The 22,381-nt window shown below is 39.3% G+C and overlaps 1 protein-coding gene across 1 annotated transcript; it reads left to right on the top strand.

The window, feature by feature from the left end:
• Nucleotides 20,326–20,691, top strand: LOC107610890. Its single transcript, XM_016312871.1, has one exon. The coding sequence runs from the start codon at nt 20,326–20,328 to the stop codon at nt 20,689–20,691; it is 366 nt and encodes a 121-aa protein (XP_016168357.1).

The following is a 22,381-nucleotide window of genomic DNA, read 5'->3' as shown; positions in this document are numbered from 1 at the left end:
GGCGCCGTTGCCGGGGATTATTCGAGTTTGGACAACTGACGGTTTATTTTGTTGCTTAGATTAGGAAAAATTTTTCTTTTTGGTTTAGAGTCTTCTATTATTGTTTTTGGTTAAAATTTTAAAATCCTTATTTTATTTTTCTAAATTATTTTCGAATTCTTTTTTTAAAAAACCAGTAACTTCATGATTTAGTCTTCTGTTTGAGTTTAGTCTCATATTTTAAGTTTGGTGTCAATTGCATGATTTTATTTTTCTTTCAATTTTTCGAATTATATGTTCTTAGTTCTTTCTTGATCTTCAAGTTGTTCTTGCTATTTTTCTTGTTTGATCTTTAGTTTTCTTTGCTTTGTGTCTTTCCTTGTTTTTCTCGTGCATTTTCAAATTATCAGTATTAAAATTTTTTTTATAATAAATACCTTTATTAAAACACTTTAAATTTATAGCTCAATTGGCTAGAGCGGTGTGTCTATGTTCTTGGTAATTGGCTATCTTCCTTTTAAAACTTTTTCAAAAATAATTTTTCTGTGATTAAATCTTGTGTCAATTTTTAAATTTAGTGTTCTCTTGTTAATTTTCCTTTAGTTTTCGAAAATTTTATTGTGGTTTTCTAAAAATTTTAAGTTTGGTGTTCTATCTTCATGTTCTTGTTGTTCTTGTGAGTCTTCAAAGTGTTCTTGAGTCTTCTTTGTGTTTTGATCTTAAAATTTTTAAGTTTGGTGTTCCTTGGTGTTTTCCTTCCAAAATTTTCGAAAATAAGGAATATTAGATCTAAAAATTTTGTGTCTTTTTATTGTTTTTCTCTTTCCTCATTGAATTCAAAAATATCTTTTTTCTTTATTTTAATTGATTTTTCAAATTTTCCTTTTAAAAATTCAGATTTTATTTTAAATTTTTTTATTTTATCTTATCTTAGTTTTAAAATTTCAAGATTCAAATCTTTTTCAAAAAAAAAATAATATCTTTTTCAAAATCTTATCTTATCTTATTTCGAATTTCAAATTTCAACTTCCAAAATTCAAAATTGAAAATTGAAAATTCAAATTTCAAAATTTAAAATTCAAAATTAAATTTTCAAATTTCAACTTTCAAATCTTTTCAAAATTTAAATCTTTTTCAAATCCTTATCTTATATTGTTGACTTTTTCGAAAATTCAAAATTCAATTTTCAAATTTCAAATTTCAAATTTCAAATTTCAAAATTAATTTTCAAATTTAAAATTTAAATTTCAAACCTTTTTAATTTAAATTCCTTATCTTCTCTTATCTTATCTTTTCTAATCTCAAATCTTAAAATCAAATCTTTTTCATATCTTTTCTTTTTTTATTTTATTTTATTTTAATTTAGGTTTTCAAAAAAAAAAAAAAATAAAAAATAAATATTTTATTTGCAATCCGCATCATCTCCCTTTCTCCATCATGGACCTAAGTGGAAATGAACAGTCCAGAAGGACTCTGGGATCATATGCTAACCCTACTACTGCTTCATATGGGAGTAGTATCTATATACCCTCCATCGGAGTCAGTAGTTTTGAGTTGAATCCTCAGCTCATTATCATGGTGCAGCAAAGTTGCCAGTATTCCGGTCTTCCACAGGAAGAACCTACAGAGTTTCTGGCACAATTTTTACAAATTGCTGACACAGTATATGATAAAGAAGTAGATCAGGATGTCTACAGATTATTACTGTTTCTATTTGCTGTAAAAGACCAAGCTAAGAGGTGGTTAAATAACCAACCTAAGGCTAGCATAAGGACATGGAAACAGCTGTCAGAAAAATTTCTGAATCAATATTTCCCTCCAAAACAGATGACACAGCTAAGGCTGAACATCCAAGGCTTTAAACAAGGAGATAATGAATCTCTTTATGATGCCTGGGAGAGATACAGAGAGACGCTAAGAAAATGCCCCTCTGAAATGTTTTCAGAGTGGGTGCAGTTAGACATCTTCTATTATGGTCTTACAGAGAAAGCTTAGGTGTCTTTGGACCACTCAGTTGGTGGATCTATACACATGAGGAAGATAATTGAAGAAGCTCAAGAGCTCATTGATACAGTTGCCAAAAATCAGCATCTGTACCTAAGTAGTGAGTCTTCCATGAAAGAAGAGGCTAAAACAGTAACTGCTGACCTCAGTCCTACAGAACAAGTTACTGAATTCAATCAGCAATTAGATTTTCTAACAAAACAGCTAGCCGAATTCAAGGAGATACTTCAAGACACAAGAATGGCTAATATGAATATGGAAGTACAGTTGAAGCAAACAAAACAGTAGTTATCAAAACAAATAACAGAAGAGTGCCAAGCAGTTCAATTAAGAAGTGGAAAAACATTAAACACCTCACTTCAAAGCAGCAGGAAGCCAAGAAATGAACAAACTGCTACCCAAAATCCCTCTGAAGACAGTAAGAGCCCAGAGAGGAATAATTCTGGCGTTCAAACGCCAGAAAAGGGTGAAAAGCTGGCGTTAAACGCCCAACCCATGCTCAGTTCTGGCGTTCAAACGCCAGAAACAGGCAAGGAGTTGGCGTCAAACGCCCAAAGGGAGCTCAGTTCTGGCATTCAAACGCTAGAAACAGGTAAGAATTGGGCGTTAAACGCCAATTCAGCTTCCAATCCTGGCATTCAAACGCCAGTGAGGGATCAGACACACACACGTGCTGATAACAACCCCTCTAAAAAGGCTTCTCCAACCACCTATGTAGGAAATAAACCTGCAGCAACCAAGGTTGAGGAATACAAAGCCAAGTTACCTTATCCTCAAAAACTCCGTCAAGCGGAGCAGGATAAGCAATTTGCCCGCTTTGCAGACTATCTCAGGACTCTTAAAATAAAGATTCCGTTTGCAGAGGCACTTGAGCAAATACCCTCTTATGCCAAGTTCATGAAAGAGATCTTGAGTCATAAGAAGGATTGGAGAGAAACTGAAAGAGTTCTCCTCACTGAAGAATGCAGTGCAGTCATTCTGAAAAGCTTTCCAGAAAAGCTTAAAGATCCCGGGATCTTTATGATACCATGCATATTAGAGGAAAATTGTACCAAGACAGCTTGATGTGATCTTGGGGCAAGCATCAACCTAATCCCTGCATCCACTATCAGAAAGCTTGGCTTGACTGAAGAGGTCAAACCAACCAGGATTTGTCTTCAACTTGCTGATGGCTCCATTAAATACCCATCAGGCATAATTGAGGACATGATTGTCAAGGTTGGGCCATTTGCCTTCCCTACTGACTTTGTAGTGTTGGAAATGGAGGAGCACAAGAGTGCAACTCTCATTCTAGGAAGACCATTCCTAGCAACTGGACGAACCCTCATTGACGTTCATAAAAGGGAGATAACCCTGAGAGTCAATGAGGATGAGTTTAAGTTGAATGTTGTCAAAGCTATGCAACATCCAGACACATCAGACGACTGCCTGAGCGTTGATATTATTGACTCCCTAGTGGAAGAGGTCAATATGACTGAGAGTCTCGAATCAGAGCTAGAGGACATTTTTAAAGATGTTCAGCCTGATCTGGAGGAACCAAAGGAAATAAAAGAACCTCTGAAAATCCCTCAGGAAGAGGAGAAACCTCCTAAACCTGAGCTCAAACCACTACCACCATGCCTGAAATATGCATTTATGGGAGAAGGTGACACTTTTCCTGTAATCATAAGCTCTGCTTTAGAGCCATAGGAAGAAAAAGCACTAATTAAGGTGCTAAGGACACACAAAATTGCTCTTGGGTGGTCCATAAGTGATCTTAAGGGCATTAGCCCAGCCAGATGCATGCACAAGATCCTATTGGAAGATGATGCTAAGCCAGTGGTTCAACCACAGAGGCGGCTAAATCCCGCCATGAAGGAGGTGGTGCAGAAAGAGGTCACTAAGTTACTAGAGGCTGGGATTATTTATCCTATTTCTGATAGCCCCTGGGTGAGCCTTGTCCATGTTGTCCCTAAGAAGGGAGGTATGACAGTGGTTCATAATGAAAAAAATGAACTGGTTCCTACAAGAACAGTTACAGGGTGGTGTATGTGTATTGACTACAGAAGGCTCAATACAACCACTAGGAAGGATCACTTTCCTTTACCATTCATAGACCAGATGCTAGAAAGACTAGCAGGTCATGAATACTACTGTTTTTTGGATGGCTATTCAGGTTACAACCAAATTGCAGTAGATCCTTAGGACCAAGAGAAAACAGCATTCACATGTCCTTCTGGAGTGTTTGCCTACAGAAGGATGCCTTTTGGTCTATGTAATGCACCTGCAACCTTTCAGAGGTGCATGCTCTCTATCTTCTTTGATATGGTAGAGAAGTTTCTGGAAGTCTTCATGGATGACTTTTCGGTATTTGGAGACTCATTCAGCTCCTGCCTTAACCATTTAGCACTTGTTCTGAAAAGATGCCAAGAGACCAACCTAGTTTTAAACTGGGAAAGATGTCACTTTATGGTGACTGAAGGGATTGTCTTTGGGCATAAAATTTCAAACAAGGGAATAGAGGTGGATCAAGCTAAAGTTGAAGTAATTGAAACAGCACCAGTTATTTCTGCACCAGACTAGACATTACCCTTCGAACTAATGTGTGATGCCAGTGACCATGCTATTGGTGCAATATTGGGACAGAGGCATAATAAGCTTCTGCACGTCATTTACTATGCTAGCCGTATTTTGAATGACGCACAGAAGAATTACACAACCACAGAAAAAGAGCTGCTTGCAGTGGTTTATGCCATTGACAAGTTTAGATCATACTTAGTAGGATCAAAAGTGATTGTGTACACTGACCATGCTGCTCTTAAATATCTACTCACAAAGCAGGATTCAAAGCCCAGGCTCATAAGATGGGTGTTGCTTCTGCAAGAGTTTGATATAGAAATAAGAGACAGAAAAGGGACAGAGAATCAAGTAGCTGATCACCTGTCCCGGATAGAACCAGTAGCAAGAGCATCCCTCCCTCCTACTGAGATCTCTGAAACCTTTCCGGATGAGCAATTGTTTGCTATTTAGAAAGCTCCATGGTTTGTAGACATTGAAAACTATAAGACTCAAGGTTCTCCTTCTGTAACCATGGAGAGGAAGCATGAAAAGCTTTTCTCAATATAGAGTCAAACTAAACCTCCACATTCAAACTCTAAGTTTGGTGTTGGGAGGCCACAACCAAACTCTAAGTTTGGTGTTGAGAGACCCCAACCTTGCTCTGATTATCTGTGAGGCTCCATGAGAGCTCACTGTCAAGCTATTGACATTAAAGAAGCGCTTGTTGGGAGGCAACCCAATGTTATTTAATTATATCTAATTATTTTCTATTGCTATTTTATGTTTTCTTTAGGTTGATGATCATGTGGAGTCATAAAAACTACTGGAAAATCAAAAACAGAATGAAAAATAGTATTAAAAACAGCACACCCTGGAGGAAGAGCATTCTGGCGTTTAAACGCCAGAAACAAGCATCTGTCTGGCGTTTAACGCCAGAAACAAGCACCAAGCTGGCGTTAAATGCCAAAAATAGGCTACATTTGGGCGTTTAATGCCAGAAACAGGCAGCAGTCTGGCGATAAACGCAAGGATTGCACAGTAAGGGCATTTTGATACATTTTCCTCCACACAACTATTGGGAGCAACTAAGGATAGGAGCACCAAAATCACTAGGGATGAAGCAACAAAGGCAAGGAAGAGACATAGAGGAGCTCAAGAGCACCATTGGTTCTTCAAGAAAAGGAAGACGCCACCCTCACTAAGATGGACCCGTTCCTTAATCTCCTTGTTCTTATTTTCCTGTTTTTCGTTTACTATGATTTATGTTTTATTTATGTTTGTGTCTTTACTACATGATCATTAGTGTTTAAGTGTCTATGCCTTAAAGTTATGAATGTCCTATGAATCCATCACCTCTCTTAAAGGAAAAATGTTTTAATTACAAAAAAAAATAAGAAGTACATGGTTTCGAATTCATCCTTGAAACTAGTTTAATTATTTTGATGTGTTGACAATACTTTTTGTTTTCTGAATGAATGCTTGAACAGTGCATATGTCTTTTGATATTGTGGTTTATGAATGTTAAATATGTTGGCCAACAATTTAAGTTTGGTGTTGTGATGAGCGGATAATTTATACGCTTTTTGGCATTGTTTTTAGTATGTTTTCAGTATGTTTTAGTTAGTTTTTATTATAATTTTATTATTTTTTAATTAAAAATCACATTTCTGGACTTTACTATGAGTTTGTGTGTTTTTCTGTGATTTCAGGTATTTTCTGGCTGAAATTGAGGGACCTGAGCAAAAACCAGATTCAGAGGCTGACAAAGGACTGCAGATGCTGTTGGATTCTGACCTCCCTGCACTGAAAGTGGATTTTCTGGAGCTACAAAACTCCATATGGCGCGCTCTCAATTGAATTGGAAAGTAGACATCCAGGGCTTTTCAGCAATATATAATAGTCCATACTTTGCGCGAAGATAGATGACGTAAACTGGCGTTCAACGCCAGTTCCATGTTGCAGTCTGGCGTTCAGCGCCAGAAACATGTTATAAGTTGGAGTTCAACGCCAGAAACAGGTTACAACCTGGCGTTCAACTCCAGAAACATTCCAGGCACGTGAGAAGCTTAAGTCTCAGCCCCAGCACACACCAAGTGGGCCCCAGAAGTGGATTTTTGCACTATCTATCATAGTTTACTCATTTTCTGTAAACCTAGGTCACTAGTTTAGTATTTAAACAACTTTTAGAGATTTATTTTGTACCTCATGACATTATAGATCTGAACTTTGTGCTTTTTAACGGCATGAGTCTCTAAACTCCATTGTTGGGGGTGAGGAGCTCTGCTGTGTCTCGATGGATTAATGGAATTATTTCTGTTTTCTATTCAAACACGCTTGTTTCTATCTAAGATATTCATTCGCACTTCAATCTGATGGATGTGATGATCCGTGACACTCATCACCATTCTCAACCTATGAACGTGTGCCTGACAACCACCTCTGTTCTACCTTCGATTGAATGAGTATCTCTTGGATTCCTTAATCCGAATCTTCGTGGTATAAGCTAGAATCCATTGGCAGCATTCTTGAGAATCCGGAAAGTCTAAACCTTGTCTGTGGTATTCCGAGTAGGATTCAAGGATTGAATGACTGTGACGAGCTTCAAACTCGCGAGTGTTGGGCGTAGTGACAAACGCAAAAGGATCAATGGATCCTATTCCGACATGATCGAGAACCGACAGATGATTAGCCGTGCGGTGACAGCGCACCTGGACCATTTTCACCTGAAGAAGAAGACATGGGGAAAGTAGAGATTCAGAAGATAAAGCATCTCCAAAACTCCAACATATTCTCCATTACTGCATAACAAGTATTTATTTCATGCTCTTTTATTCTTCGCAATTCAAACTGATAATTATAATTGATATCCTGACTAAGAGTTACAAGATAACCATAGATTGCTTCAAGCCAACAATCTCCGTGGGATTCGACCCTTACTCACGTAAGGTATTACTTGGACGACCCAGTGCACTTGCTGGTTAGTTGTGCGAATTTGTGAGAAATAGTAATATTGACATTGACATTCACAATTTCGTGCACCAATTATGTTATTAACTGCGGGAGTATCAGGTGATGATCAGAGTTTAGAGCAGATTCCGGTTGTATGTGAATTTCCAGATGTGTTTCCGGATGATAATAATGAATTTCCACCTAACCGGGAAGTGGAATTCGCAATTGAGTTGGTGCCTGGAGCCGGTCCGATTTCAATTACTTCTTATAGGATGTCACCTTTAGAAATGGCTAAACTGAAAGCTCAGCTAGAAGATCTATTGGGTAAGCATTTTATCCGACCAAGTGTTTTTCCGTGGGGAGCGCCAGTGTTACTGGTAAAGAAGAAGGATGGGAGTACGCGGTTGTGTGTCGATTATCGGCAATTGAATAAGATTACTGTGAAGAATAAATATTCGTTGCCTAGAATCGATGATCTAATGGATCAGTTATAGGGTGTCAGTGTGTTTTCTAAGATTGACCTGCGATCCGGGTATCATCAGATAAGGGTTAGAGACGAGGACATTCCGGAAACTGCTTTCACTACACGTTATGGTCATTATGAGTATACAGTGATGTCTTTTGGGTTAACTAATTCCCCGATAGTATTTATGGATTATATGAACAGGATTTTCCGACCGTATATGGACAAGTTTGTTATTGTCTTCATTGATGATATTCTTGTTTATTCTAAGTCTGAAGAGGAACATGCTGATCACTTGTGAACTGTGCTGCAAATTATGAGAGATGGGAAGTTATATGCTAAGTTATCTAAATGCGAGTTCTGGAAGAATGAGGTAAGGTTTCTCGGTCACGTGGTGAGTAAGCAGGGAATAGCTGTGGATCTTGCTAAGGTGGAAGCAGTGATGAATTGGGAGCGACCAACTTCCGTAACAGAGATTCGGAATTTCCTAGGTTTGACGGGGTATTATCGCAGATTCATTAAAGGATTTTCACAGCTCGCCTTACCTTTAACTAAGTTGACTAGGAAGGATACGCCTTTTGTCTGGACTCCGGAATGTGAAGAGAGTTTCCAAGCATTGAAGCACAGGTTGACTACTGCACCTGTATTGGTATTACCTGAACCAAGTGAACCGTTTGAAGTGTACTGTGATGCATCTCTGAAAGGGTTGGGGTACGTTCTGATACAGCACCAGAATGTTGTAGCATACGCCTCACGGTAATTAAGACCGCATGACATGAACTATCCGAGACATGATTTGGAACTTGCTGCTGTTGTGTTTGCTTTAAAGATTTGGAGGCACTACCTCTATGGCGTTAAGTTTCATGTTTTCTCAGACCATAATAGTTTGAAGTATCTTTTTGAGCAGAAACAATTGAATATGCATCAGAGAAGGTGGATGGAGCTTCTGAAAGATTATGATTTTGAATTGAATTATCATCCAGGAGAAGCGAACGTTGTGGCGGACGCCCTGAGTCGGAAGTCCTTATATGCAGCTTGGATGATGTTGCGAGAAGAAGAGTTACTAAAGGCATTTCAAGGTTTGAATTTGGGAGTTAGAGAAGAAACTGGAATTTTGTGTTTGAGTCAGTTGCAGATTTCAAGTGAATTTAAATCAGAACTTCTGAAAGCTCATCAAGACAGTGAAGCATTACGTAACGTATTACCAGCAGTTGAACAGGGAAAGTAGTGGAGAGTGAAGGTCAGGATGGTTTGTGGAGGTTCAAGAATTGGATTGTTGTGCCAGATATTGGAGATCTGCGACAGAGAATCTTGAAGGAAGCTCATAAGAGCAGGTTTTCAATCTATCCAGGGAGCACTAAAATGTACCAAGATCTGAAAGCGATGTTCTGGTGGCCAGGTATAAAGAATGATGTGGCATTGCATGTATCTAAATGTTTAGCGTGTTAGAAAGTTAAGATTGAGCATCAGAGACCATTAGGGACCCTTCAGCCTTTAGAGATTCCACAATGGAAATGGGAGAGTATCGCAATGGATTTTGTGATAGGTTTGCCTAGGACCCGGTCTGGTTCTAACGCTATTTAGGTAGTTGTGGATCGACTGACGAAATCAGCTCACTTTCTTCCTATCCGAATAAGTTGCACAACGGAGGAATTGGTTCGAATATATATATATATATATATATCAAGGAGATTGTCAGGCTGCATGGCGTGCCTTCTACCATTATATCTGACAGGGATCCTCGCTTTACATCAAGATTCTGGGGAGCTTTTTAGCGTGCATTTGGGACTCAGTTAAGCTTGAGTACTGCGTATCACCCTCAGACATTTGGTCAGTCAGAGAGAACTATTCAGACCTTGGAAGATATGCTAAGGGCTTGTGTATTGGACCAGCCGGCGAGCTGGGATCGGTATATGCCACTAATAGAGTTTGCTTATAATAATAGCTATCATGCGAGCATCGGAATGGCTCCATATGAAGCTCTGTATGACAGGAAATTTCAGTCTCTACTATGTTGGCATGAAATTGGAGAAAAAAGTTTGTTAGGGCCTGAGATGATAGCTGAAACCACTTAACAGATAAAGAAGATTCGTAATCGAATGCTTGTAGCCCAAAGCCGTCAAAAGAGCTATGCTGATTAGAGGCGAAAGCCTTTGGAGTTTGAAGAAGGAGAACATGTCTTTCTGAAAGTTACACCAACAACTGGAGTGGGAAGAGCTATTAAGACTAAGAAACTGAATTCCCGTTATATTGGACCGTTTGAGATCTTGAAGAGAATTGGGCCGGTAGCTTATAGAATTGCCTTACTGCCATATCTTTTGAATTTGCACGATGTGTTTCATGTGTCACAGCTTCGGAAGTATACTCCTGATGCAAGTTATGTTCTGGAACCAGAACCGATTCAAGTAAGAGAAGATCTAACACTTCCAATAATTCCAATAAGAATTGATGACACCAGTGTTAAACGATTACGCGGAAGGAAAGTATCATTAATAAAAGTAGCTTGGAGTCGAGATGGTATCGGGGAACATACCTGGGAGCTTGAATCAGATATGCGAAAGGACTATCCACATCTCTTTTCAGGTAACTAGATTTGAATTTTGAGGGCAAAATTCTTTATTAGGTGGGTAGGATGTAAATCCCGGTTAAATTAGTAGATAATTAGTCAATAAATTAGTTTTTTATAAGGAAGATTAGAAATGCAAATATTATATCAAATTAGGATAGAGCTCATCAAAACGAGAATTTTGACACCAATTTCAAAGGAAATGGTCCAAGATTGGACCGAACGGACCGAACCGGTTGAACCGGGCCCAAACCGGGCCTTGGGCCCAACCGGGCCAGCCTTTTAAGTGAGGCCAACGCTTTTCTCTTCTTCATTTTAGCAGCACAAAGATGAAAGCCTTCCAGGGAAGGAAAGAAGAGAAAATCACCAAGAACCCTTACGGTGAACTTCGAACGTCATAACTCCTCCGTTCAAGCTCCGATCGCCGCACCGTTTGCGGCCACGCGTTCACCGCATCAAGCTTTATGTTTCTGTCGGAACAATTTCATAGGTAGCATGCTATTTTATCTCAGCCTCTTCATCCCCAATTTTTGGAGAATTTTGTGGAGATGTTGAATTTCTTTTTTCTTTGATGTTTTAGGATCCAATTAGCTTGAGGAAAATGTTTACTCTTGCTTATGTGAAGCTTGGGTAAGGTGAGGATACCATAATTCCATTTTAATTTTACTGAATTTGAGCTTTGAGTATTAAATTGGGTACATATGTGTTATAAATGTGTATTAGGTGGTGAATAAAAAATTGGAGCTTGAAATTGTGAATACTGGAACTTGGAGGAAGCGGATTAGTTGAGGTTTTGAGGGCTATGTTCTTTTAGGAAAATTGTCTTGGAATAATACTTGAGAATCGGCTAAGGTATGGTTTAGGTTTCTTGCATTTAATATATAATGTTCTGTGAAAACTTAGGCTAGATGACCATACGATAAGTTGGAATGCAGGTGTATGTTTAATGTTTAGTAATTTGTCGATGAATATATTTGGTTGAAGTTTATTGGATAATTAGTTATTAATTTTGGATGGTGAATGTTGTTATGTTAATTTGGAGAGAATTATGGTTGAATGTTATTATTGATGAACATGGTTGGTTTGGTGCTTGTTGATTAACTAATGATTTGGTGAATTATTGATTTGAGGTATTTTGTGTTAGAAGCCTAGGATTAGTGAACTATGATCCTTAGTTGAATTTTGGTTGTTGGATTTGAATATTGTATGAGTATAATTGTTGATTTGAGGTAGATTTATTATAGTGACTGTTATGATGATGAGGAAGGGTATGTTGAATTGAAAAGAAAGCAGGTTTGGACCCGAAAAGGATGGCAAAGTCCGAGTTTTAGAGGAGATGCTGTCGAAATTTTATAAAAATTAGAGATTTTGTTTATATGATTATTTAAAAAGATTTAGATTCAAAGGTTATATGGTTTGATTTAGAGTTGTTAAGAAAATAAGCATGTTTTAAGTTTGATTCATTTAGAAAAGAATGAATTATGTTTTGAATTGGAACTATTGATGGACGGAATGGGAGGTGTGATAATGATGGATAAGGATTGAATATGATTGATGTATGATGATGATTGAGTTGCGATTGAGAATGATGTGGATGTTAATGAATTATAATTGAATTATTTATATGGCTTATGAATTTGAATGATCTGAGACACGAGATTCCCTGGATAAAGTGCCGTGGCTTGCCACCACGTGTACCAGGTTGAAAACTCGATACTCTATTGACCCTACGATGTAAGTGTGACCGGGCACTATATAAATTCCCGGGAATGTTACCCCCATTGAGCAATATTGATTATTTGAGAAAAAACTATGCATAGACTCTTGGGGATGCACGTCGGGGGACAGTCTAAGGACAATTCAGACTTGTCGGGTTGGCTGGATAACCGACAGATGAGCCTCATTAGCCATAAGAAAGGCATGCATCATATGCATATTACTTGAATTACTTGCTTGTGCTTTAATTGGGTGTGCCTATATGTACTTGCCATGCTAAATGTGTATTTGTTACCTGTAGTAATTGTAACCTTCTTGTGTTTGCCTTTATCTGTCTATTTGTCTGTGAAAATGCGTGATGGAGTTGGAGGTATGGAGGAATGGCAGTATGAGACTTAGATTTAAGGTTAAGTTAAGTTAGGTTTAAATGTTTTTAGAAAACCATCTTTTATGGCTCCTGTTTAACACTTTAAACTCTATAATATGAGTGTCGGCGTTCTAGGATTACCTCTGGCATTCTCAGGACCTTATATATTATGTGTGTGGCACCTTTACCATACTGAGAACCTCCGGTTCTCATTCCATACTATGTTGTTGTTTTTCAGATGCAGGTCGAGAGACATCTCGTTAGGCGTCTGGACTCTTGAAGCGGAGTGGTTACTGGGTAGTTTTGCTGTACAGTGATGTATATATGTATATTTAGTTTTCACTCCACATAACTTGTTCTTTTTGATTCTCTTAGAGGTTTATGGAGAAACAGGATTGTGTATATGAACTTTTGGGTCTTGGATATGTATATATATGTATATATGTGTGTATATTCTCTGGCTAGTCTTGACTTCGCAGGCTGAGTCAGGAGCTCATTATTTTGTATCATTGACTCTCTGTTCCTATTTTGAGTTACTTTACACTTGACAGCTGTAGTTTTCTTAGCACGCAAGTTAATTCATTTCTCGAGCGTTGTGCTTTTAGTTCGCGATTTTTACTTCCTCTATTCTTCAAGGCTCCTAGCATATTATAATTCTTCTGCTATTATATGTACTCATTTTATTTTAGAGGTCGTAATACTACACCACCTCTGTTTTACGACTTAAGCGTAAAGCTCTGTGTGGTAGGGTGTTACACTTTCTCCTTTTTATCTAACAGAAAATCGAAAAACAATCTCTCTTCATGAAGATGGAGTTCAAAAAAATAATTAAAATTATTCAAAACTACTATGAATTACATATTAGAAACCCAAATTCAATCTAATGCCTACAATTTCTAGGTTACATGAGAAATCCTAAATCAATCTAAACCCTACTAACGTCCGAGATCTAATCGAAGATCTTCACCGCCAAGATCATCAGATCGGAGAATCAGAAGGAAGAGAGAAATCGAAGCTGTAAAGCTAAATATCTTTCAGTCACTCCCACAAATCTCTCCCAGAAATGGGTCCTCATCTCTCTAAACCCTAACCTAATAACACGAGAGGGATATAGCAGAAACAGTTAAGGCTTCAGAGATATCTATCTTCCGGATTGAATTTTCTTACTAACTAATTTAATCATGAGAGATTCAATTCGTGGCAAACTATATGTGACTAAACCCTAATTCCTTAGACCTTTTTAGTCTCCTATAACCTTCATCAACCGCCAATTCCTTGGTCACCTAATTCCAATTAGAGGGATAAGTTCAATTCTAGTTTATGTGCTGCAGAAACCCTAATTACCCAAATATAAGAGGATTATATGTTGCGTATCCCATTAAGTCTAGATAATTAGAAGTTTAGGAGAAATTGTTTTCAAGTTGTTGTTCAAGTAAAGAGCTTTTCCAAGTTATACAAGAACTTAAGTAGAACAAAGGTCATACTTCCGTTCCACCCAAATTCATAAGATAAAGAACGAAAACAATTCTTGAAATAGAAATCAGTACATGAATTAAAATAGAAGAATAATAGTATCAATCCATACAATAGACAGAGCTCCTAACCTTAACAGTGGAGGTTTAGTTGCTCATAGTTCATACTGAAAACTAGGATTCTGAAAAACTATAAAAGTGTGTAATGAGGTAGAAGAGAAGATAGAAGCCCGAAGGGCTGATTCTTTTCCCTATTATATCTAATCCTAATTAATGTAAAATATATTTCCTAAAATTAAATAATATCTTTTCCTAATTATAAATAGAATGAAAGTTTACATCAAAATTTAATAATTGATTTGCGTAGGCCTTTTAACGAATAGGGACCACTATTGTTGCTGGGTGTGGCGCCAAACTTGAGTAAACTCAAGTTTGGCGTGGAGTGGACAGCAAGCATTCCTTAGCTTCCTTGATTGTGGCGTCAAAGTTGAGTGAACTCAAGTTTGGCGTGGAAGTGTACGCATGTGTTCCTTGGAGGCTTTTGAGTTGGCGGCAAACTTGAGCTTCCTCATGTTTGGCGTGAAGTGGTCCGTACGAAATGTAAGAAAAGGGTATACTATTATATATCGTTGGAAAGATCTGGAAGTTAGCTTCCAATACTGCTAAAATCATGTCAATTGAACCTCTGTAGCTCAAGGTATTCCTGTTTGAGTGAAAGGATGTTGGGGTTGACATCATCATTCGCTTTCTTCCTTTTCTGCTACAAAACTTCATTAAATCCATCTGAATGCTACCTGAAATAAATAGAAATTGCAAACAACTCAAAGTAGCATTCATAATGGCTAAAGCTAATTAAATCTTGATTAAACTCAACAATTTGAATGCAAATTCACTAGGAAAAGATAGAGAAGATGGTTACGCATCAGGTTTCTCATCAAACTCCTCAACCGGGTAGCCATAATCTTGGTTATCACTTTGTAAGACACATTACAGAGGCTTGTGGGTCGCATTTGCCAGAGGTTGGTCACTGGTTCAGTTTTGGGAATCAGTGTAATGAGAGTTTCATTGATATCTGATGAATCTATATTTGATGATGATTTTTGGTTAGAATTGAATGGATTTCCTCGTATAAACTTGCACTTATTCCCTTGAATAGCATGCTTTTGAACTTTCCTCCCAATTTGTGCTTGATTATCAAAACATGCTCTTTTGTGCCTAATTTAGCCTATTTTTTTTTCATTTGCCTTCCATTCGATGCCTTGATGTTGTTTGTGAGTGATTTCAGATGTATAAGGTAGGAACGGCTTGGAGAGAATGGAAAAAGAGCATGCAAAGTGGAGGAAGCATGAAGAATCAAAGGAGATGAGCATAGAGACGTGTGCGTACGCACAGACATGCGTGCGTGCGCACAACCATCAAATCAGAGCCACGCGTGCGTGTGGACCGCTTCGAGTGCGTCGCGCGGTCATTCAGAGTATCGCCTAGTGTGCGTGCGCACAGCTACTTGTGCGTACGCACAGGAAGAGATTTTCACAAAGTGTGCGGACGCACAAGTCTGTGCGTACGCATAGGTGTCCACACATGCATTCATTAAAATGGCACGTGACTCGTGATTTTGGTGGATTGGAGGCCCATTTCTGAAGCCGTTTAGCTCATATTAAAGGAAAAATGAAGACAATAACATAGCATATCATTAGGGTAGTTTAGGAGTAGTGGTAGGAAGCTTTAGTATAGCTTTTCTTTAAGTTTTTCATCATCTCTATTAGGGTTTTACATTCAAGTGCCATTTTCATTTTTGATCTTGGATTTTGCTAGCTTCCATTGTAAGTATCTCTTTGTTATTACTCTTTATAGTTATATTATTCTTAATCTTTCTTATAATTTAAGTTATAGTTCAATTTTCCTTCTCTTTTGCAATTTCAATTTCTTGTTGATGAATTTGATGTTTGATATTTGTTTCATGCTTTCTTGTGTTATTCTTGTTGATTGAGATCATTTGTTGCTTTTAGTTTCAAGCCTTTTCTCATTTTTCCCATGTTTAATGTTTTTGCCCACCAAGTGTTTGACAAAATGTCAACCATGGTTTTAGGCTAAATTTCTAGCTCTTGGCTTGGAAAAAGTGAGCAATTGGGTTCCTAGAGTTGGAATGTCCAATATTTAGTGTCAATTCTTGGATTGTTAATTGTTCTTGTTCCCACTAATGCTAATTTGTTGCTAAGGCAATTGGCAAGCAATTTAGGATTTGTGGGTTAAGAATACTTATGCTCATTTAACTTACTCTCAAGACCCTTCTTTATGCTTTCAATCTTGTATACACACCTATGTTAATCTCTTTTATACTTTACTTGTTTATAGTGCATAGTCGGTTCTTTAATTTCTTCATTAGTTCAATCATTACAATTTTGCATGTTCTTTTATTGCTTTATGCATTCATCTCTTTATTGAAAACCCCCTGATCACTACAACTGGAATTGCACACTCATTGATCTCAAGTGTCCTTGGGAGACGACCTGGGAATTAAACACTCCCGGTTTTGAATTGTGACATTTTTGAATTCAAACTTTGGTCGAGATTCGATTGTGGGTTTGGGTTTATACTTGCAACGCCAACTCTATTTTTTGGGAAAATTCCTAGACCCACTGCTGGCTCCCACCAAGTTTTTTTGGTGCCGTTGCCGGGAATTCACTTTAACTGCAATGAGTGCTATAGTTTTGGTTGTTGTACATATGTGAATAGTATGAATACTTGATTTTGGTTTGCTACTTGATATAACACTAATTAGTCGGAGGCGCCTCTATCTTAGTAGTGATAGCAACTAACAATATTCATTTGTCTATTGCTTTTATTAATATTGTTGCGTTTTATCTTTCCCTCTTCATCATGAGTTATCACCCTTTTGGCTTGGAGTCTAGTTGTTATCATGTTGTAGGGGGTAGCAATTCCAACGTTGGTTCACCTCAAAGTATGAGAGGTCAATTCGAGGAAGGGTCGCAAGTAATCAATTCTTGGCAACAAGGACCTTTGCAAGGACCTTATGATCCTAATGTCTATCAACCTTTCACACCTAGTGGAACACGTCATCATTACAATTTTGTCCGTCTATATGTTCATGCTCCATACCCTCTACATGAGACACAACCATTATACCCTCAAGCCCCTTTACCCTTCCCACCACCAATTTCCTCTCAACCAACCTACCCATCACCACACTTGGGACAACCTAGCTTTCACCACCATTCCACTCTCACCAACTTCCCTTATGAGGAGCATAGCTTTCAAGCCCCCATTCAATAGCAGAGGGAATTTCAAAGGAAGCAAGAGAATTGCATGGCAACTCTCGCCGAGGCTTTGTCACGTCTAGCACCCCCTCACTCTGCCCTTAGCAACTTTGCTCCTCCACAACTCGGGATGCTTTGTAATCCACCCTTGCCACACCTATCAACCCCGAAGTCTAGCATTGATGCTATAACTCCAAAGGGAAGCGAGCCGCTTAATGAGATAAAATCTCAATCCACTCTTCCGAAAGAAGAATCTATTGATGGGGGCAAGAATTTCATTGGGGGTAGAAGAAAGGATGAACTCGAGGTGGGTAACCACCATGAGCCCCAAAAAGGCCTAAATGATGAAGGAAGTTCACAAGCGGGAGAACTTGAGGATGAAGAAGATGAAAGTGCCTCACCAATTCCCCATGACCAAGAGGATAGGTTACCCCACCAAGAAGCAAGGGAAGATTTGAAACCACTACCACCCCATGTCAAATATGCATTCTTTGATGAGGAACATAAATTTTCGGTGATAGTGGCAACAGATCTTTCCGATCAAGAGAAGAAACAACTCATTGAGGTTATCCAGAAGTATAAGAAGGCGATTGGATGGAGCCTAAGTGACATTGTGGGAATAAGCCCTCGAGTGTGCCTTCATAGGATTTTCTTAGAAGAAGGTGCTAAGCCGATCCGACAACCGCAAAGACGGCTAAACCCCACAATCCTTGACGTAGTCAAGAAAGAAGTAACTCGCCTCTTGGAAGCGGACATCATTTATCCCATCTCAGACAGTGAGTTGGTAAGTCCGGTACAAGTAGTGTCGAAGAAGTCCGGAGTCACAATGGTGAAAATGGAAGGTGGAGAGCTTGTGGCCACCCGATTTCAGAATACTTGGTGAGTGTGCATTGATTATCGCCGGCTGAATCAAGCAACGCGGAAGGACCATTACCCGTTGCCATTTATCGACCAAATGCTGGATCGCTTGGCAGGGAAATCCCATTACTATTTTTTAGATGGACACAGGGTACTTCCAAATTCATATAGCTCCTGAGGATTAGGAGAAACCTACCTTTACTTGCCCCTTTGGAACGTTTGCGTATAAGAGAATGCCGTTTGGCTTATGCAACGCACCTGTAACGTTTCAAAGGTGCATGACAAGTGTTTCTCAGATCTTTTGGAGGATTGCATGGAAGTCTTCATGGACGATTTCAGTGTTTATGGTAGCTCCTTTGATGCTTGTTTAGGGAACTTAGCTAGGGTACTAAAACGATGTACCAATACTAACCTTGTATTGAATTTTGAAAAGTGCCACTTTATGGTGAAGCGATGGTGAAGCAAGGTATAGTGTTGGGTCATATTGTATCTAAAGACGGAATCTCCGTCGACCCAGCTAAGATCGATGTCATTTCGAGTTTACCTTACCCCTCCTCGGTGAGGGAGATCCATTCCTTCCTTGGTCATGCAGGCTTTTACCAGCGGTTCATCAAGGATTTTAGCAAGGTTGCCTTACCTCTCTCCCGCCTACTTCAAAAGGATGTGGAATTTCATTTTGATGAAGATTGCAAAAAGGCTTTTGACAAGTTGAAGGAAGCGCTAACCACAGCTCCTATTGTGCGAGGCCAAAATTGGAATCAACCTTTTGAGATCATGTGCGACGCCTCGAATCACGCCGTAGGTACCGCGCTAGCACAGCGCAATGGTAACGCTCCTTACACTATAGCATATGCTTCAAAAACGTTAGATTCGGCTCAGTCAAATTACACCACCACCGAAAAAGAGCTTTTAGCCATTGTTTTTTGCACTAGACAAATTTTGACCTTATTTGCTAGGCTCTAAAGTAGTGGTATATTCGGACTATGCCGCTTTGAAATATTTGCTAAAGAAGAAGGAGTCAAAGCCTAGGCTCATTAGGTGGATATTACTTTTGCAAGAATTTGACTTGGAGATCAAGGATAGAAGTGGGTCCCAAAATTTAGTAGCGGACCGTTTGAGTCGGCTTGAACATTTAACTTTGGATCCCACTCCTATCAATGACTTATTCCCCTTAGATACATCGCAAGAAATATCCCAAAGCACCCCTTGGATTGCCCCGATAGCTAATTACTTGGTCGCTCGCGTTTTTCCCCCACAATTTTCAAAGCATCAAAAAGATAAATTGAGAAGCGATGCTAAGTATTATCTTTGGGATGATCCACATCTGTGGAGGTGTGGGGTGGATCAAGTAATTAGAAAGTGTGTGCCGGAATCTGAGTTCCAGTCTATCCTTCAATTTTGCCACTCATCTGAGAGTGGGGGTCACTTCGGCCCGCAACCAACAGCAAGGAAGGTTTTAGAATGTGGATTCTGGTGGCCTACTTTATTTAGGGATGCCAACCAATTTTAATAATTCTGTCATCAATGCCAGAAATCTGGAAATACCTCACAAAGGGATGAGATCCCCAACAACCGATGATTTTTTGCGAAATTTTTAATGTTTGGGGGGCATAGATTTCATGGGGCCATTTCCAAATTCTGATGGGTTTGTTTACATTTTGTTAGCCATGGATTATGTCTCTAAATGGGTGGAAGCAATTTCTACCCGTTGCGATGATGCTAATATCGTTGCTACATTCTTGTAAAATAACATTATTTGTCGATTTGGGTTACCACGAGCCATTGTGAGCAACCAAGGGACCCATTTTTGCAACAAGAAAATTGAGGTGTTGATGAAAAAGTACGGGGTCATTCACAAGGTTTTCACAGCCTATCACCCCCAGACAAATGGGCAAGCGGAAGTATCCAACAGGGAGATCAAGAGAATCCTGGAGAAAGTGGTTAACCCACAAAGGAAGGATTGGAGTTCTAGATTGGGAGATGCATTATGGGCTTATAGGACCGCTTACAAGACCCCAATCGGAATGAGTCCGTTCCGTATTGTTTTTGGGAAGCCTTGTCATCTTCCAGTTGAAATCCAACATAGAACCTATTGGGCGGTGAAGAATTGAAATCTGGACTTAAAGGGGGCGGGAATGGAACGTAAGCTCCAATTGGAGGAATTAAAATGTCTTAGGTTGGAAGCATATGAGAATGCTCAGTTCTACAAGGAAAAAGCTAAGGCATTCTATGACCAGAATGTTAGGAGGAAGAGCTTTAAGGTAGGTGATGAAGTACTTGTGTATAATTCAAGGTTGCGATTGATGCCCGAAAAGTTGAGATCTAGGTGGGACGAGCCGTTTAAAGTGGTAGATGTCAAGCCTTATCAAGTGGTGGAAGTGATTCACCCTATCAATGGGGTTAAGTTCAAAATCAATGGTCATAGGGTGAAACTTTATCACACTCAACCCAAAAATGCCAAGGAGTTGGAGATCTTCCTCCTTGGAGAAGTTTCTAAGTGACCAATGAAGCCATTCAAGTCTAACTTAGGACTCTAAACCAAAGTGCTTGGTGGGAGACATCCCACCATGGTAACATTTTTCCAACTTTATCTTTTGTTTATAGCTTTTTGAATTATTTACTTTCTTGTGATATGATGATTAGCTTAGGTTTGGTTTGATGATTTTGAGTTGAATAAGTTGAATTGCTTGTGGATTATGAACTTGTGCTTGTTTGAATGATTTGGGGTTGGTATGTTGATATGCTAAGGGTAGGTACCTTAATTTCGAAAATAAAAATTTTTGTGAAACAGGGCATCTGTACGCGCGCACCATGCTATGCATGCGCACAAAACTGCGTTTTTCGCACCTGTGCGGCCGCACAAGCCTGTGCGTCCGCACACTCCTTGAAATGCCCTCTGGTCGCAGCGCCATCACAGCTTGTGCGTGCACACTGCTGTGTTTTTTGAGACCTGTGCGTGCGTACCGCTATGTGCGTATGCACGTGTTCCCCTTCTTTCGTTATCTGTGCGGCCGCACAGACGTGTACGTCCGCACACCAATTGGAAACCCCTCTGGTGGGAGCGTGGGAACAGCCTGTGCACGTGAACAACCTCCCCCATCTTTGGCTCTGTGCGTGTGCATGGACCTGTGTGCGCACGCACACATGATTCTGCCCTCAAGCAACCTCTCTTTGAAAAAAAAAGCGAGAGACCTTTCTGTGCGCGCGCACGCCTTTGTGCGCCCGCACGCGTTAGTGCAACCCCTCTGCTGGGAGCGACCGCACGCTTTGTGTGCTCGCATCCCTCTCCTTTTCGTGTCTTGTGCGTACGCACCTGCTAAGTGCATTCGCACCCCTCTAATTGTTGCTTTCTGTGCGTGCGCACAGGCTTCTGTGCGCCCGCACACAACTCGTTTTGGGCGTTAACAGGGCAACCTGCCCTGTTGAGAGGTAGCTCTCTTCTTTTCTTCTTTTCTTCATTGCTGCTTTCTCTCTTCTCTGCCCAGCCTTCGGCGACTCTGCGCCGGTCACCGCTGCCGTCAGCCCACCGCTGGCAACCCTTTTACCTCTTTCTCTTTCTCTCACTTCTCTTTTCTTTCTTTCTCTCTTTCCTTTCTCCTTTCCTTCTTCACCACCAGTGAGTTCTCTCCTCCGGTGCTTTTTCCGGCGAACCCAACCACCGTGAGCTCACAGTGGCTATAACAAGTGCCATTGTTCCTCCTTAATTCTTGTTCTCTTCAACCTTTATGCCTCAGGTTCTTGTTTTTCTTTTCTTTTTGTGTTAATTTTTGCAATTATTTTCATTTTCTTTTCTGTTGCTTAGATTAAATTTATTGCTTTCTTTGTCTTTCTTTGTATTGCAAAATATTGATGCTTGATTGTTGGGTTGATTATGATCAAATTTGAGCTTAATTGTGATGAACTTGCACATTGCATACCACATGTTCGATAAAATGCCTCAACGAATATTTTGTTTGATTCATATGACTTGGCCATCATATGCTTTCAATTTTTCTTTTGTTAGGCATATTGTATGAACCGTGCAACTTCAACTGTGAATTTTGATGTTGATCAAATTGTTTTACCAATGTATTTCCTTGCTTGTATGCTTTAAGCTCAACCACCCACATCTTCCAAGACATGTGTACTTTGTTAATGGGTGATTTTAGTTGCAAGTGCATTGTGTTTGTGGAATCTAAGTTTCATCATTCA

Source organism: Arachis ipaensis, chromosome B08, assembly GCF_000816755.2.
Source record: "Arachis ipaensis cultivar K30076 chromosome B08, Araip1.1, whole genome shotgun sequence".
Lineage (NCBI taxonomy): Eukaryota > Viridiplantae > Streptophyta > Magnoliopsida > Fabales > Fabaceae > Arachis > Arachis ipaensis.
Note: the sequence above shows the minus strand (reverse complement) of the source record. Positions and strands in the feature narration are given on the sequence as shown.